Here is a 16,347-nt window from a genome sequence, read left to right as displayed (position 1 = left end):
CAACCCAACGCTAGCCCGCCTGCCTGTCTGCCAAGCCTACAACTAAGCCAAGTCTGTCCTGATCTTGTTGAGTGGATAAGATGAAAGAAAGAAAAAGAGAGAGAGAGAGAGTAACAACTTTGTTAGCCAATTCGTTTTAAAAGCGTCTGGGTACGATCTATGAAGGTAAATTCAATCAAAATTGTACACGAAATGTTGCGCTAACCCCTGAGCAGCCCGAGCAAAAAAAAAACAAGTTTGTAGTTTCTAAAACCATATATAGTCGAAATTGTTGTGCCGTTCGCTCTGTTGTCCAGTCAATGTATGTGCCCCTAACCCGTCCTAAGCCCACAAACACTAATGCCAGATCTAACCCATGTCCCCCGAATATGCGTTGTGTTTCGTTCGTTTTTTATTCGTATATACCTTTCTGGATCGTACCTAAAGGCATGATGCTGCTGCCATTGCCGCTGATGCTGTTGCCCCTGCTGCTGCTGATTCACCTAACAACAATACCAACCACAATCCGAGCTCTGACTAATTAAGCATGTTTGATAATCCAAGTGATAAAAATAAATATACTGCCGGACTTGGGATCTTGCTGATCTTTACAGCTTTTAATGCTTTTTTGTTTATATGTTTCTTTTTAAACGTTTTTTGCACTGTTTAATGTATTTGTTTTTCATGATCATCAAGATATTAAACTATTTTGGCCAATGGCTCTAATTACAGGTACAAACCGAATCCGAGAGCACATCGCCCGACGAAGTTGAGCTTAACTCTGCAACAGAAATATCCACCGATTCAGAGTTCGACAATGACGAGATCATACGGCAGGCACCAAAAATCTTTATTGACGATACACATCTAAGAAAACCCACAAAAGTTCAGGTAAAGAAATAAATTGTACTGAAAGATATCAACGACATTTAAGGATAAATACATTTTTGATCGACATCAAAAGCTGAGTCGATCTCAGAGACTATTAGAGCTAGATATCTATATGTAAATATGCAATCCAAATGTATTTTATATTTATGGTAACTTAGTTCCTCCGGTTTTTAGAAATCCGGGATCGATTGTTAGCCCCTTTGTGTTTAAAACATAGCTGGCAGAATATAAGAGCTAGATTTAGGCTCTTCTATAACTAATACAAATCAAGAATACTTTACCTTCTTTACTTTCTACAAAATTTAACTTTTGGTATATGCACACATTTGAATTGCATCTTAGAGCACAGAAAAATTGAAAATGATCGGAAAATTATCTGAAAAGTAATTGAATATTGAATTTTTGGTGTTGTAAGTACATGTGTAGATGTAGATGTTTTAAAAGATGTTCAATGGTCAGCACTTTATACACATATGCCAATAAACTGTAAACATATATATCATTGCATTCCAGATCAAGTCCAGTGTGATCACAACCAGTGCATCTGGCCTACATCAGAAGCAGCTGGCGTCGCGCGAAAAGGGCGGTAGTTATTTGCAAAAATACCAGCCGCAGCCAGCGCAGCCACAGTTCAAGCCCCTGGTTCAGGTGGATCCAACACTTCTAATTGGTAGTCAGCGAGCACCGCTGCAGAATCCACGACCTGGTGACTATCTGCTGAATAAGACGGCCAGCACCGAGGGCATTGCCTCCAAGAAGAGCCTGGAACTAAAAAAACGCTATCTGCTGGGTGAGCCGGCCAATGGCAACAAGATACAAAAGTCAGGCTCCACCTCGGTCCTGGACTCGCGCATACGCAGCTTCCAGTCCAACATCTCCGAGTGCCAGAAGCTTCTGAATCCCAGTAGCGATATCAGTGCGGCTATGCGTAGTTTCCTGGATCGCACCAAGCTGGGCGACAATGCCCAGAATGCCCAAAATGAGCTGATGCGTTCGGCTACCAGCAATGTGATCAACGATCTGCGTGTGGAGCTAAAGATTCAGAAGGCTCCGTCGAGCAACTCCACGGATAACGAGAAGGAGAACGTATTTGTCAACAGCAAGAACGAGCTGAACAAGGGCATGGAGTACACGGATGCGGTCAATGCCACGTTAATGGAGCAGCACAACAAGAAAGGATCACCAACAACGCCGACCAATAACAAAACTGTCCTCGAGGTGATTGATCTGGTGACACCCGAGAAGCCGGTGCCGTTCATTGATCTCACAGTGTTGGAGACACCAAAGAAAGCTAGCGATGCCAGCACGGAGCTGGTGGAGGTACCTGCTCAGATCCCAGACAGCAATAAGTTAATTGAGCTGAAGCAGGAGGTCATCAAACCGGATGTGTCCATGGATGTAAAGGAGTGTATACCCGATATACTTGGTGATATCAAAGCAGACAAGGAGGCATCCGGCGTAGTTGACTCAGAGGAGCAACAATCCTTGCTCTGTCAATCTGACGAGGAAAAGCGCGACTCTCCCGAGAAGACAAACGATCTGGAGCAGGAGCAGTACGAGCAGGACACACTGCAAATTCAAGTGCCCAATATACCATGGACCAAGCCCAAGTCTGAGATTATGTCCACTACCGCCAGCAGCGCCACCAGCTGTTCCAGCTCAGGTAGCTCTAGCATCGAAGATATACAGCATTATATTCTGGAGTCTACGACCAGTCCGGACACGCAGACGGCAGGCGGCAAGCACAACGTTCCGCGTGTGGAAGTGCACGACAGCAGCGGTGCCCTCATGCAGGTGGACAGCCTCATGATTGTGAATGGCAAGTATATTGGAGATCCAGAGGATGTCAAATATCTGGATATGCCAGCTGGCGTCATTGTACCGCTGGCGCCAGCGATAAAGACAAGCGAGCTGGAAGATGAGCCCGAGGTGGATGTTGAGCCGGTGACAGCTACTCCGGAGCCGGCCGAGTGTACAGTTATTGAGGCTGAACACCAGCCACCCCCACTGCCCGAAATGGGACCACCCAAGCTGAGATTCGACAGCAAAAATGAAAACAAAATCGAAAGCTTGAAGAATCTGCCGTTGATTGTAGAACGGAATTTGGAACACAGCCAGGCGGTAAAGCCAATAACGCTCAATTTGAGCAGTAGCGCGGCCAAGACGCCAGACACGCCAACCACGCCTACGCAGCATGATAGCGACAAAACGCCCACAGGTGATATAAATTCCCGCGGCTCTGACTCGGAAACTGAGCCCACGGGCACCGGTCAGGTGCTAACCGAAACAGAGCTCTCCGATTGGACGGCTGATGATTGCATCTCGGAGAATTTTGTGGACATGGAGTTCGTGATCAATTCCAATAAGGGCACCATGAAACGGCGCAAGGAGCGTCGTCGCAGCGCGGCAACCAAGCTGCCAAGCAGCAGCGAGGTGCTCCACGAACTGGCCAAGCAGGCGCCGGTCGCCCAAATGGAGGGCATACTCCATGCCATTGATATTGATGACATCGAATTCATGGATACCGGCTCCGAGGGCTCCTGCGCCGAGGCCTATTCAGCGACCAATACTGCATTGCTGCACAATCGAGGTTACATGGAGTACATCGAGTCGGTGCCCAAGCAGAAGACCAGCATGGAGAAGATACACGCAAAGTCAGTTGGGCAGACTAAACTGCAGTCGCTGGTGACCAAGCGCGATGAGAAGTTGGGCATCGATTATATTGAGCAGGGCGCCTACATAATGCACGATGATGCCAAGACACCGGTCAATGAGGCGCCCCGCTTGCCCAGCAGTTCAGCAATGACGCAATCTCTGACGGACTCCAGCACGCTGAATGAACTGGACGAGGACAGCCTAGGCGGCATGGTCCAATCACAGACTCAACCCACCACAACCACTACGGAGGAAAGCGAGGCGCTTACTGTGGTCACTAGTCCATTAGACACCTCATCGCCGCAAGTTCTTGATCAGTTCGCCTCGCTGCTAGCCACGGGCAAGGCGGACGCCTCCACGCCAAGTAGCTCCGAGCAGCAACCGAAAACCACACAATCCACAGTCACCACCAACAGTAGTGGCAGCAGCTCAACGCCAGCCGCTGTGCTGGCCAAGGAAACGGATGAGGACATGCAGATCCAATTCGAGTATGTGCGTGCGCTGCAGCAGCGCATCTCACAGATCAGCACACAGCGACGCAAGAGCTCCAAGGGCGAGGCGCCCAATCTGCAGCAGCCAACTGTGATAGAAACTACCAATGTGCTGCAGGCGCCAGCAGCAGCAGATGCACAAAGGACAGGAGGCGAGTGCGGCACGGCTGTGAGCATGCGACCCAGGAGCAGCAGCTCGGCGAGCAAAGTACCTGAGATACCAACGCTTAATAGCAAGCTGGAGGAGATCAGCAAGGAGCGCACCAAGCAAAAGGATCTCATACACGATCTGGTCATGGATAAGCTGCAGTCCAAGAAACAGCTTAACGCCGAGAAGCGTCTGCATCGTAGCCGACAGCGCAGCCTCTTGACCAGTGGATATGCCAGCGGCTCCAGCTTGAGCCCCACGCCCAAACTTGCCGCCGCCAGCAGCTCCATCGATGCCAACTGCAGCAGCCAGGCGCACTACCATGCCTCGACGGCAGCCGAACAGCTGCCCCGCCGGCCAGGCTATCAAACAAGTGACATATACAAACAGCCAAATGCGCTACAGAAATCTGCAACTGCCACATATGTTTCGCCCTACCGTACAGCGCAGCCAGCGACGCGTAGCTCGGACCTCTACAAATCGCGTCCCTTCAGCGAGCATATAGACGCTGAACAATTAAATCTGCTAGAGCGTCATAAGCTCAGCAAGACGGCCTCGTTCAGCTACGGCAAGATGGATGAATTTACAACGCCCATTGCGCCAGTGCGTCCGCATCGCAACGGTAATCATGGTCAAAGTCAACGACAAATCGAGCAAGCCGCCGAGGTAAGCATCTCGGCCTCCACTGAAAATCTGCGCAGCGAGGCGAGAGCACGTGCACGTCTTAAGTCGAACACTGAACTAGGCCTGAGCCCCGAGGAGAAGATGCAATTGCTGCGCAAGCGTTTACAATATGATCAGAACAGCGCCATCAAGGCAACACAGCAGGAGGCACTCTCTAGCGACCTTACAGCCCGTGCTAGGAAAATGAGCGCCTCCAAGAGCGTGAACGATCTAGCCTACATGGTCAGCCACGGCCAACAGCAGCAGCTGTGCTTGGACAGCGATGCCGTGCAGCAAGCCAAGGCGGCTGACTTTACCTCGGATCCCAACTTGGCGGCCAGTGCACAAGATAAGCCGCTGAAAGTCAAAACCAGCAAAAGGCACAAGGATCCAGAGCGTCGCAAAAGCCTTATACAATCGCTGTCCAACTTCTTTCACAAGAGCAACACCCACTCGACAACGGTCTCGGCTTCCAGCAGTCCAAAGGAAATGGGCGGCACTGTAGCTGCCAGCCACTCTGAGCATGCAGAGCGTCCGGGCACAAGCAGCAGCGGCACGCCCACGATCTCCGACGGAGGCAGCGGCGGTGGTGGCGGCGGCGTCTTCAGTCGCTTCCGCATCTCGCCCAAGTCGAAAGAGAAGTCTAAGGTAAGTCAAATCAAAATGTTTCACATCACATCAAGCTAAATGTGATTAATTGTTGTTCGAGTCCAAAAAAAATGCATAAAGTAATTGTACTACATTTAAAATCTTGCCGTGACTCATCATTTTGAAGCTTTATAGCTATAAGATCTTGGCTGTTAAATACTATTGGTGTGCGGTGTACTATTTATGTCCTTCATTTATAAACTAAACTTTTATCAACATTTTGCAGTCTTGCTTTGATCTGAGGAATTTCGGTTTTGGTGTAAGAACATTTTTACATACCTAATACTATATAGCACCATTGTCATTTATCTCGAAATTATCATTCATTAGTATTTGATTAAACGTTTGGCATGAGTTTTATATGTATTTTAATTTCAGCACCTTAATTATTTTACACACGTATTAACTAAAACCCATACTATGTGCAATTATCAAGTTTTTAACTGTTGAAAACTAGAAACTGAGTTCAGTTCAGATCGGATTCATTTCTGATCTAGTCGACATTTGAGTAATATGTTAAATTTCTCCGCAAGGGTATTCATTCGTTTTCCATTTCCTCATATTTTTGTGTCAACTTATTTGGAAATAATTTGTGACATTTCATATTTCGTAATAATATTGACCAAGGTTCATTTAAATGGCTTTCTTATTATGCATCATTTTTTATTTTATTTACTAACTATGCTTGAAAGCATTTTATATTTATTTTTTTATTCGTTTTCTTTTCACAATTGCAGCTGAAAATATTTAAGTCGTAATTTAAGTTTGCCTGATACCCTTTAAATTGATTCGTTTTTTTAGTATATATATTTTTTTATTTTGGGTTTTACACATATTGCTGTGTAGGCTGAGATAATTATATTTATATTTTTGACTAAGGATTAAAATGGTTACTATTACGTTTTATTTTTGTTAAGTTTTTGGTTAATTAAAATCAGTTTTATTATTTTCCGATTAGTTTTTAAGAATTGTTTAATGGTTTAGTCTTAGTTATACGGAAGATATTTGGGTCGTTGAAAGCTTTTTCATTTTTATAAATATTTAGCTTAAGTTCATGTTGCATGAATTGGTTTTTGGACTTTTGGTGTGGCCCTCTTGGTTACGGTACATATTCCAATTGAGCTCTCCCTGAATACTGAAGCACGCTTGTTTTATAATTTAGTTGTTAATAACATCATAATTGTTTCTTAACTGAAAACTGAAACTTGTTTTATTCTTGGAATGTTTCTTTTTCGCCATGGCTGCAAACCCAAAATATACAACACACACATTTAATTTTTAACTAAATACATTTCAATGCAACACAAAATTAGGACAAGGATATGATCACAAACAACGCAACATTGCCAACAAGCACAACACAAACGAAACAATCCCAAGATTACCTCAACACAACGAACAACAGTCGCTACCGAAAGCAAACGAACACCGAATCGTTCTCATCGTCCAGCCCGCAGCTCTATATACACAAGCCCCATCATCTGGCCGCAGCGAATGCCCTGGATGACCAGACTCCGCCACCCATACCGCCTTTGCCACTGAATTATCAAAGATCTGATGGTTTGTTGCTCTCACTTTACGTTGACATTTCCTAACTCCTTGTCTATCTGTCCACGTGATAAGATTTAAGAACGAATAACTGTTTGTGTATATTTATATATCCTATTTAGATGAGAGCAACGCTAACGAGACACGAGAGCATAAGAAGCAACGTGCCATATCGAAGGCTTCACGACAAGCTGAACTCAAGCGATTGCGAATCGCTCAAGAAATACAGCGCGAACAGGAGGAGATCGAGGTGCAATTAAAGGAACTGGAGGCACGAGGCGTGCTCATTGAGAAGGCCCTGCGGGGCGAGGCGCACAACTATGAAAAGTGAGTGTAGCAGTAAGACCCAAGTTTAAAGATTATGTCTACAATAAAAACAATTTTTTTTTTTAAGTTTGGATACGAGTAAGGACAATGACGAGAAGCTTTTAAAGGAACTTTTGGAAATTTGGCGCAATATCACAGCACTGAAGTGAGTATGGATTAATCCATGCAAATCCTCCAGGGAATCGTCTAACAAAGAACATGTTTATATAGAAAACGTGATGAAGAACTGACTATAAGGCAACAGGAACTACAACTTGAATATCGACATGCGCAGCTAAAAGAGGAGCTTAATTTACGCTTGTCTTGCAATAGTAAGTTCCAAGCTAAATTTCCAAACTGCATTTAGTTAATATATGTGAATTGTTTATAGAACTGGACAAGAGCTCCGCAGATGTGGCCGCTGAGGGTGCAATACTCAATGAGATGCTGGAAATTGTGGCTAAGCGTGCGGCATTACGACCAACTGCCTCACAGGTGGACCTATCTGCAGCGGGAACTGCTTCAATGGAAGCGGGTATTACACTAACCGGAGAATCCCACGAACAGGGAGAATCGAATGCAAGTCTTAAGACACCCGGGCCCATTTCCAAGCAAACTAAACGAATTATTTAATACACTTACAGATTTGAATTTTAAACTTGCCTTGGGGCTTACTGGCTTACGAGTTCTGGCAAGGATTTTTACGCCTAAATACTTAAGCAGAATGTACCAAAAAGCAAAAACTATAACTATAACTATAACAAAAAAAATATAACGATGCTAAAAAACATGAGCTGTACGATAAACGAGCAAAATAAACACCGAGTGAACACTTTGGTGGAATAGTTTATAAAAACCTAGGATGGTCGCTGAAGATATTTTTCAAGAAACGCGCAACATTATTGTATAAAAAAACAAAAACAAAAACAAATTAATTAATCAAAACGTAATCAAATTTTATGTTCAGTTAGTTTCGAGCATATTATACACAAAAATTTTAGTCATTCAATTTGTTGCAGCCCTACAAAACAATTTGATGTACTGTCTGATCTTTGTATGTTGTATCATGTTGTGTAATAAGTTAACTGTGTTACGTAAAAATGTATGTGCAAATTGTTTGTCATTTGTTCAATTATAAATGGTGTATTTGTGTCGACTTGATTAGCATATTTTAATTTGTATGTGCGCGCCTATTTTTCAACATATTAGTCTACTTTTCATTTGTTTGAACCGTGAGCGTCACTTATTTTTGCATGTAATATGCTGCCCAAACTAAATCAAAGTGAACACAAAGATTTACACACAAATATTTTCTATACATATTTATATTCATATGTATAATACGAGCGTATATATAAATATATTGAAGAGCAAAGCAAACATATATTGTATACTACAAATGATTTAAATTATTATGTAATATTATTTATATTCTTTAACCAACATATTTATCGAATTTATTATGTAATTTTTTGATTTATTTAAAACAATAAAGATTTTATGAATTGTGAGTAACGGACTCATTTAATTAAACCAACACAGTTCTGCACAGTGTGGCAGCTCCACTATCGCATTCACAATCGATAAATTGATCGATTATTCTCGTGAGGGCATGAAAATGCAAATACCCATCTCTATTAAGAAACATAAAAATCCAATAATCGCGGTTTTGCTACATTTATTAATAGAAATCAACTTTAAAAGTAGCTGTTGTCGTTAGTATAAACTGTAATCTTTTTCTTAAATTGGACAAAAATGCCTGAAGAAAGGCTAAGCAAGAATTCTGTTGTACCCGAGGGGTCAATTCCAAAAACAGCAAGCAACTCAAACTCGCAGAATAAAAAACAGACACCCTTTGCGTCTGCGCAGCTATCCGCGGATGCAGAGATGGAAGATGAACCGGCAGGCCAGCCCGCGGCTTACAGTATGCGACCAGCATTTGGGGAATCTTTTCCGTTGCCAATCGTAAAAAGCATCATAAACAGCGTAATGGCTGAAAAACTTAAGGGTGAGTGTGTACAAATCGAACAGCGTCAAAAGACAAACAAGTGTCGCTAAGCAACCCATAACATTGCAGACAAAATATACGACAAGGACGTTGCCAAAATCTGGGCGCGTGAAATAGCCGACGAAGTGAATCAACAGATTGCTGCGAGTCCCAAAGTCAAGCGTTATAAGCACGTAGTGCAGGTGATGATGGGCCAGGAGCTGGGCGCCGGTGCCACCTACTTATCCCGCTGCTGTTGGGATTGTGACTGCGACACGTCCGTTACGGAGGTGTTTAGTAATACGAGCCTGTTTTGCGTGTGCACCGTATTCGGAACGTATCAGTACTGAAGTGGAGCTGGGCAAACAACAGGTAAGCAGTGAGCTTGGTTTAATCATATGCTAAATGGCCTAATTTATAGGATTCTTTTCATTACAGCAATTTATAAATACCAAAGCTGGCAGCTGGATCCATATGCGAAGGTAGCTTCTTAATTATATTATATAATATAATCTTTGACTAGTTACATTGGCGCAAGAAAGAGGTGGAGATGGCCATTAAGTTTAATCACCTTCTGGCACCTTGCTATTTCGGTTATTTGCCATAAATTTAGATATGTTATAGTTATCCAAGCGCTTGCTTACGTACATACACGTAGACAATTTTATTTATAACAAACGCACAGACATTAGCACACAACAATTGTGTTTAGAAAAAGTGAGAATCATTTATAAAAGAAAACAATTGCATTATTTACATTGAAATTGTACAACTTTGCATGTATGTATGTTAGGCAGGCACCAGGAAGCGAACATTGCTCCCAACTTCACTTTCAATGCTGTCCATTCGTTGACCTTCGTTGTGCACCAGTGCCTGCGGCTCATTGTATGCGCACATTGAGCGGGTTGAGTATGCGGCCCGACATTACCGCCACGTCTAAGTCACGATCGATGATGAAAAACAGAAACGGATGATTAACAGAGATCTGTATAGGCTTCGTTTGGGCGCCAGAGTTGCCTGAGCAAAAAGGAAATAGTTATTGCACATTTTTATTACTGCTGCTGCTGCTGCAATCGAAGTTGCAGGTGGGGCTGGCTAACACCTCGATCTCTATCTTTAATGCGTTGCGCTTCAATGCGTCGGGGTGTGCTGCAATGCTGCAATACAGCAGCTACTTACGTTTAAGTTGATGGATGGGATGCGTTCGAATGTTGACATCAATCGATTGCTCAATGTGTCGCACATAGACGCCTTTCTCATCAGTCATGGGTCGAAAATCGGCGCGATTCGGCTCGAATATATCACAGCTGCAATGAGAAAGAATTATGCAGACAGTAAAAGTCCGAGCCCAAATGATCCATAAAAGCGGCGCAGTCTGCTTACATGCCCATCTGCAAGACAACAAGTGAAGCAAATGAATAATCTGTTTAAGGATCCTCCATAGTCGCTTACATTTTGCAGATCGTTGGTCAGGAACATGGTGCCGTGCAGCTTGAAGTCCGGAATGATAGCCTGCACCCAGCGTGGCTTTAGCTGTTTACGCATCAGACGCAGCGTTGGTCCTAACTTCAGCGAAGCGGCGGCAGCCACAATGTCCATGTGGTAATCAGGCAGCAGTATCATCAAATTATACTCTGGTGTATCCAGCTCCAGCTCCAGCACGCTCATCTTCAGATGCTCGAAGTATTTGTAATACAGCACCGCATTGTACACTTTGAAGGTGGTGTGCACAACCTGCTGGCTACCTAGATAAAACACATGGCTAATCACATCCGTATTGTAGTTCGTTTTGGTCTCCGCCCCTCCTTCGCTGATGTAATGCGGCTCAAAGTCGTTGGTAATGTGCGCAAAGGCAGCTGTCGGCGGTATGGGCAGAGGATGCGGTGGTCCATGCGGCGCATGTGGACTAAAGAGCGCCACAAAGAGATTAGCGTCCAGGTCCTTGTAGCCCAAAACGTGCCGCTTATGGCGGGACCCATTCGATTTGCGAGCATTTCTTGCCACCGGCGTTGCTGCAGTTGTGGACATTACTTGACGTACGCCGAACGTTGTCGTTGTCTTTCTTTGCATGGGCGCTGTCATTTGGCGCGCCATCATGGGCATAACGGCAATGCGTGCGCTGGGCAGATAGCTGGGCTTGGGCGTAATGGGATTGGAGTGCTTGAGCGGCGCCTGCAACTTGCTTGTGGGCAAACGTGAGACACGGGCCTTTTGTATGCGGAGAAACGGTTCGGCGTCCTCTTCAGCTACAAATGCGGACACCAGTTCTGCTGCCTCATCCTCGCCAGCAACTTCAGCTGTAGGCTCAGCAGCTTCGGCAGAGGTGGCAGATTCAGCTGCTTCAGTCGTGCTGGTTTCCGCTTCTGTTGTAGTTGTTGCCTCCTCCGTTGTGGTTGTGGTTGTTGGCGTTGTTGTTGGTATGATGGTGGTTACTTCAGTGCTTGTTGTTGTGCTGGGTAGCTCTGTTGTTGTTGTGTCGGTGTCACTGGGCGTACTGGTCTCAGCCTGCATGTCCTCAGCCGTTGCATTGCTGGCCATTGTGCTATTGGCCATATCTGCATTTTCTGTGACATTTGCTGGCGTGGAGGAAGCCATATCAACACTCAGATCGTAGCCATAAAACATAAGCACAGTCTCAAAGTCCTTGAGTACAGTTACATTGCTCCTGCTCAAGCTGAGGCCCTTGAGAGGATTATCGGAACCGAAGAAATATGTCTGGAAATAATTGAGTTACAACAAACAATGCCTATCAAAAGTATCCGTTAAACGACTATCAATTATTAATTCTATTCATGCCCAAAAAATTCGACCACTCATTGCAGATTGTTTGGATTGGATTAACGATTGGGGTCAATAAACCTTTGCGAGTGTTTTCAGTCACATTTCGAGCGTCGATAAGTTGATTTGGCCTGGGGCACAATTACATATGATCTATTGATATCAATATACATATATCTGACCCAGAGCGCTGCGACATGGTATGCTTTGTAATTTGTTTTATCAATCAAGTGTAATCCACGTTGGAGGGAATGTGGTGAAGTGGAGTAGAGACCCGAAAGTGTGTTTAACGATGCATATAAATTTCGGTTGGGGAAGCTATAAACTACTCATGGGGAAGGGCTCACCCGCAGCCGTCGGTGTATGTCGCGGTAACCAACACGTATGACGTCACGATTGTTGGGCAACTGCAGCACATTGCGCAGCTCTGAGGCGCTCCTGGCTGAGGAACCCTCATAAAGCGCCACCAGCACGCTGACCAGGGCGGTGGGCGAGAACGCAAAGTTATTTCGATTGAGTATGGAATGGTAGTGGAGCAGCCGATGGGTTAGATCGTTGGTCAGATCGACCATGACCTCGGCTGGTGTCAGCTGCCTGGCCAGCACCTGTGGCAGATGCTCCAGTTCCAGCGGCGTTAACGGCGCTGGTGGCAGCGGTGGATGGGGAAACCCACTGGCGCGAAACTCTTCGTGATCGATATGTATATAGTGGGCGTGGCAGGGCAACAACAGCAACAAGAGCCCGGCCAAGCGGCATAGCAGGCGTGTGGCAGAGGTCATGATGGGTCTGACCTTGCTCAAATTAATATAAATGCACATTGATAATCGCCTTAACTGTTTTTGTTTGATTTTTTTTTGTTATAATTCCCAGATGCAACTGAAGCATGAAGTCCGTTTAGCAAAAAATGTGGCAAATTCGGTGCGTGCTCATGAATTGCATTATTTTCGCCTCTAATTGGAAATGGTTAGCTCGAATTCAAGGTTCTGTAATTTTCCCAACTGTCAATCGTATCGCGTTTCACACATTTTCGCATCCAATTCGCTTCTTTTTTTTTTCAATTCCTATTTCAATTTTCGGAGCCGATTGTCCAACTGATTCCCGTGATTGCTGCCGGCAAACTGAAATTGTGGAACGTGAGGCACATGGCTCAAATATCAAATCCGATCGATGTGTTCGGCAGCTGTGACGCTTTCGCGTGATTGTTTCGGAATAACTTGAAGCAACCGATACGCAAGCCATGGCGAGTTTTAGTCTTCCCCCACTCTAAACGATATCATCTGCTCGGAGAGGCCTAAAGCATCCTGTTTAGCTAAGTTATGCTATGCTAAGGGTAGTTAACACTGTGGAAAATTGCCTTAATCGGATCATCTGACTGTTTTGCCATGTCAATCAAATAGTCTGCGTATCTTACGTTAGCTAACGTCACAACCAACAGCAAATGTCTGATTAAACAGTCTGTCAGTCCATATTTATTTTCCACTTGTCACACGATTATCGCAAGGCTTTTAAATGCATTTTACTAATTGATTTTATGCACTTCATTTCAGTCGCCTAAAGGTTGCCCAGTTTCAGTAAAAATGTCCTGGGGAAAGCACTTTGTCTACGCGTGGATAACTTATTTTTTAGCATTTTGTGGAATCGGTAGATTCTATTTTGATGTCCGTACTGGCAAAGTGATAAAATCGCGCTATTTGTGCTATTATAGTAGACTATTTATTCTTTTTATTTTAAGCACATTCCCAGTGATGATACATTTTTATGTGTTTAACCCTGCGTGGCTCCATACAGAATCCAAAATAATATTAGTCTGCATTATGTCATATCCTGCCATTCTGTTGATTTCAATATTGAGCTGCATGTTCTGTGTCGAACGCTGGCAGCTCAGGATAATCAGAATGATTGAGGATCTGCTGAAATTGGAGGATTTTAGCATCGGTTTGAACTATTGCGCCACACCAGCCGAGAAGTCATATCTACATCGGCTATTTTGGTTGAGATTTATATATATAATGCCACGAGCGGCTGTACTTCTTATACGGATTATCGACAAAAAGAACGAGGTTTACTTTTTTTTAAATTCGATCGTAACAAGAGTTATGAGGGATGGATTATATTTTCTAGTGTTTAGTCTCAATTGGCAGATATGCACCACATTCTTGAACCTGCAGCTGTACCTGGAGCATTTATATTTGGTTACCATGCCAATGGCAAGGAAAGTTAAAAAAATACGGGAACTACAACGGATGTACTATGGACTTATCCACATGATTAACGAGTTAAGCGTAATTTTCAAATATCCGATGTTTTGCTGCTTGCTTCAACTGATTTGCAATACCTGTTTGTGCGGATATCTATTAATTCGATATATCTTTGGAAAGCCCTCAAAGTCCATCGCTTCTAAAACTGATCCAATAATATTGATCCTATGCATCGTCGATGTATTGGAGTTCTACCTCCATGCCAGTATCGCTCATTTGACTGCTAAACTACATGATAGTACATTTCATATTCTATGCAACCCACACCCAAACTTAGATCTATTGGAGCGCAGTGTGAGTATCGGAAGCACTTGGGTAAAATTTAAAGTAATTTACAATATTTTAGAATGACTGGTTAGCCCTGCAGCTAACATGGCAGAACAAGAATGTCCACATCTTTGGAGTACTAACCATCAATCTGCGGCTAATATTTGGAGTTACTATCAGCATCGGACTACACATTATATACGTCTTACAGAGCGACTACGCCTACATGGCAGTATAAACCTACTTTGTAAACAAATCAACTTTTAATTTATATTAGAATTACAAAATTCCAACCATCTTAAGATATACTTGAGAAGGGGGTCATATTAAATTGTAGTTTGTAATTCTTCCTTTTACAAAAGCAAAGCAAAAGCGTAGAGGATTCTTTGATCGACATTAAAATGTACATTCAGATACATTATCCATTATGCATTTCTGAATACATTGGATATGGATGATGATAGAAATAGACTAAGAAATGCTTTAGACAATTTAGTATTAGACAGCCAATGTCAGTTAGATTGAGATAAGATTTCCCACGTGTCCTGTGTCCTGTCACAAGTCAGTGTAAGGCGTTTTATTAATTGATTTAATGCACTGCACTGCATTCACCTAGCGGCTTGCTAGTCGTGTTCAAAATGTCCAGGGGAAAGCACTTGCTCTACGCGTGGATAACATATCTCTTCGCATTTTGTGGAATCTCTGGATTCTACTTTGATATTCGCACGGGCAAATTGATAAAGTCACGTGTACTGTGCTATTATAGTAGACTACTCAGTTTATTTATTTTGAGCGGTTTCCCAACGATGATTAATATATATTGGATTAAAGCCCCGCCGTTTCTTACTCAATCCAAGCTTACATCCGTCTTAATAGTTGCTTATCCCGCTAGCACGTTGTTGACGGTATTGAGTTGTATTTTCTGTGTACATCGCTGGCAGCACAGGATATTCAAGTTGATGGAGGATCTGCTGAAAATGGAGGATCTTGCCATCGAACCCAACTGTTCCATCACACCATCTCAGCAGCCATATCTAAGACGGCTTTTCTGGATCAGATTCTTGCTACTTATGCCGCAAGATGTCATATTTATTCTACGGATGCTTATCGGACAGAATGGATTTTTCTTTTATTTTAGCGTTCTCGTAGCTAGAGTTATGAAAGGAGGAATATATTTCCTGCTATTTAATCTCATCTGGCAAATAAGTTATACATTAATGAAACTTCAGGTTTACCTAGACAATTTACTTGTTCGACCTATGCCAATGTCAAGGAAACAAACCAAACTATTGGAGTTACATCGGATGTACTATAGACTAGTCCAAATGATTGATGAGTTGTGCATAATCTTCAAATATCCGTTGGCTTGTTGTTTGCTCCAACTAACTTGCAATTCCTGTTTGAGTGGATATTCACTTTTTCGACTGATGTTTGGAAAGCCCATGAAATCTTTCACCCCTAAAACTGATTGGCTAATATTATTTTTAAGCGTCAGCGATGCATTGGAACTTTACATCCTGGCCAGCATAGCCAACACGGCTGGTGATCTTCATGATAGTACTTTTCACATTTTACGCTATCCTTACTTTGATTTGGATCTATTGGAACGCAGTGTATGTTCATCATTTCAATTTTGTTTCATTATTTTAATGATTTACCCATTTCAGAATGACTGGCTGGCTCTGCAGCTAATATGGCAAAATAAGAACATCCACATCTTTGGTGTAC

At 43.4% G+C, this 16,347-nt stretch overlaps 3 protein-coding genes across 8 annotated transcripts in view; 2 read left to right on the top strand and 1 right to left on the bottom strand.

Annotated features, from left to right (window-relative positions):
* Positions 1 to 8,691, top strand: part of LOC115757678 (F-actin-monooxygenase Mical) — a 50,279-nt gene extending 41,588 nt beyond the window's left edge. For 2 of the 5 annotated variants that reach the window (XM_030698011.1, XM_030698014.1), the window contains 9 exons: positions 712 to 870; positions 1,384 to 5,475; positions 5,702 to 5,734; positions 6,789 to 7,035; positions 7,146 to 7,350; positions 7,418 to 7,495; positions 7,561 to 7,661; positions 7,721 to 7,908; positions 7,974 to 8,691. In XM_030698011.1, the coding sequence (XP_030553871.1) occupies positions 712 to 870; positions 1,384 to 5,475; positions 5,702 to 5,734; positions 6,789 to 7,035; positions 7,146 to 7,350; positions 7,418 to 7,495; positions 7,561 to 7,661; positions 7,721 to 7,908; positions 7,974 to 7,979 (5,109 nt within the window). In that variant the 3' untranslated portion in view covers positions 7,980 to 8,691. Of the gene's footprint in view, positions 1 to 711; positions 871 to 1,383; positions 5,476 to 5,701; positions 5,735 to 6,212; positions 6,249 to 6,788; positions 7,036 to 7,145; positions 7,351 to 7,417; positions 7,496 to 7,560; positions 7,662 to 7,720; positions 7,909 to 7,973 lie in introns of those variants that run through there. The other 3 variants (XM_030698010.1, XR_004017367.1, XM_030698013.1) reach the window with 3 other exon arrangements.
* Positions 8,692 to 8,868: 177 nt separating this feature from the next.
* Positions 8,869 to 10,157, top strand: LOC115771996 (tctex1 domain-containing protein 2). Of its 2 annotated transcripts, none has more exons than XM_030717927.1 (3): positions 8,869 to 9,337; positions 9,407 to 9,688; positions 9,738 to 10,157. In XM_030717927.1, the coding sequence occupies exons 1-2, from the start codon at positions 9,085 to 9,087 to the stop codon at positions 9,664 to 9,666; spliced, it is 513 nt and encodes a 170-aa protein (XP_030573787.1). In that variant the 5' UTR covers positions 8,869 to 9,084; the 3' UTR covers positions 9,667 to 9,688; positions 9,738 to 10,157. The 2 variants fall into 2 exon arrangements, with proteins under 2 accessions (XP_030573787.1, XP_030573786.1); XM_030717926.1 differs by having other exon boundaries at positions 8,874 to 9,337; positions 9,755 to 10,153.
* Positions 10,158 to 10,180: 23 nt separating this feature from the next.
* Positions 10,181 to 12,873, bottom strand: LOC115771695. Its single transcript, XM_030717512.1, has 5 exons — positions 12,442 to 12,873; positions 10,769 to 12,031; positions 10,700 to 10,707; positions 10,496 to 10,623; positions 10,181 to 10,333 (listed from the first exon to the last, which is right to left on the bottom strand). The coding sequence occupies exons 1-5, from the start codon at positions 12,871 to 12,873 to the stop codon at positions 10,197 to 10,199; spliced, it is 1,968 nt and encodes a 655-aa protein (XP_030573372.1). The 3' UTR covers positions 10,181 to 10,196.
* Positions 12,874 to 16,347: the final 3,474 nt, after the last annotated feature.

This window comes from Drosophila novamexicana, unplaced genomic scaffold (assembly GCF_003285875.2).
Source record: "Drosophila novamexicana strain 15010-1031.04,08,12 unplaced genomic scaffold, DnovRS2.1 tig00000108-arrow-pilon, whole genome shotgun sequence".
NCBI classification, from domain to species: domain Eukaryota; kingdom Metazoa; phylum Arthropoda; class Insecta; order Diptera; family Drosophilidae; genus Drosophila; species Drosophila novamexicana.
This window is presented reverse-complemented; position numbering and strand designations above follow the sequence as displayed.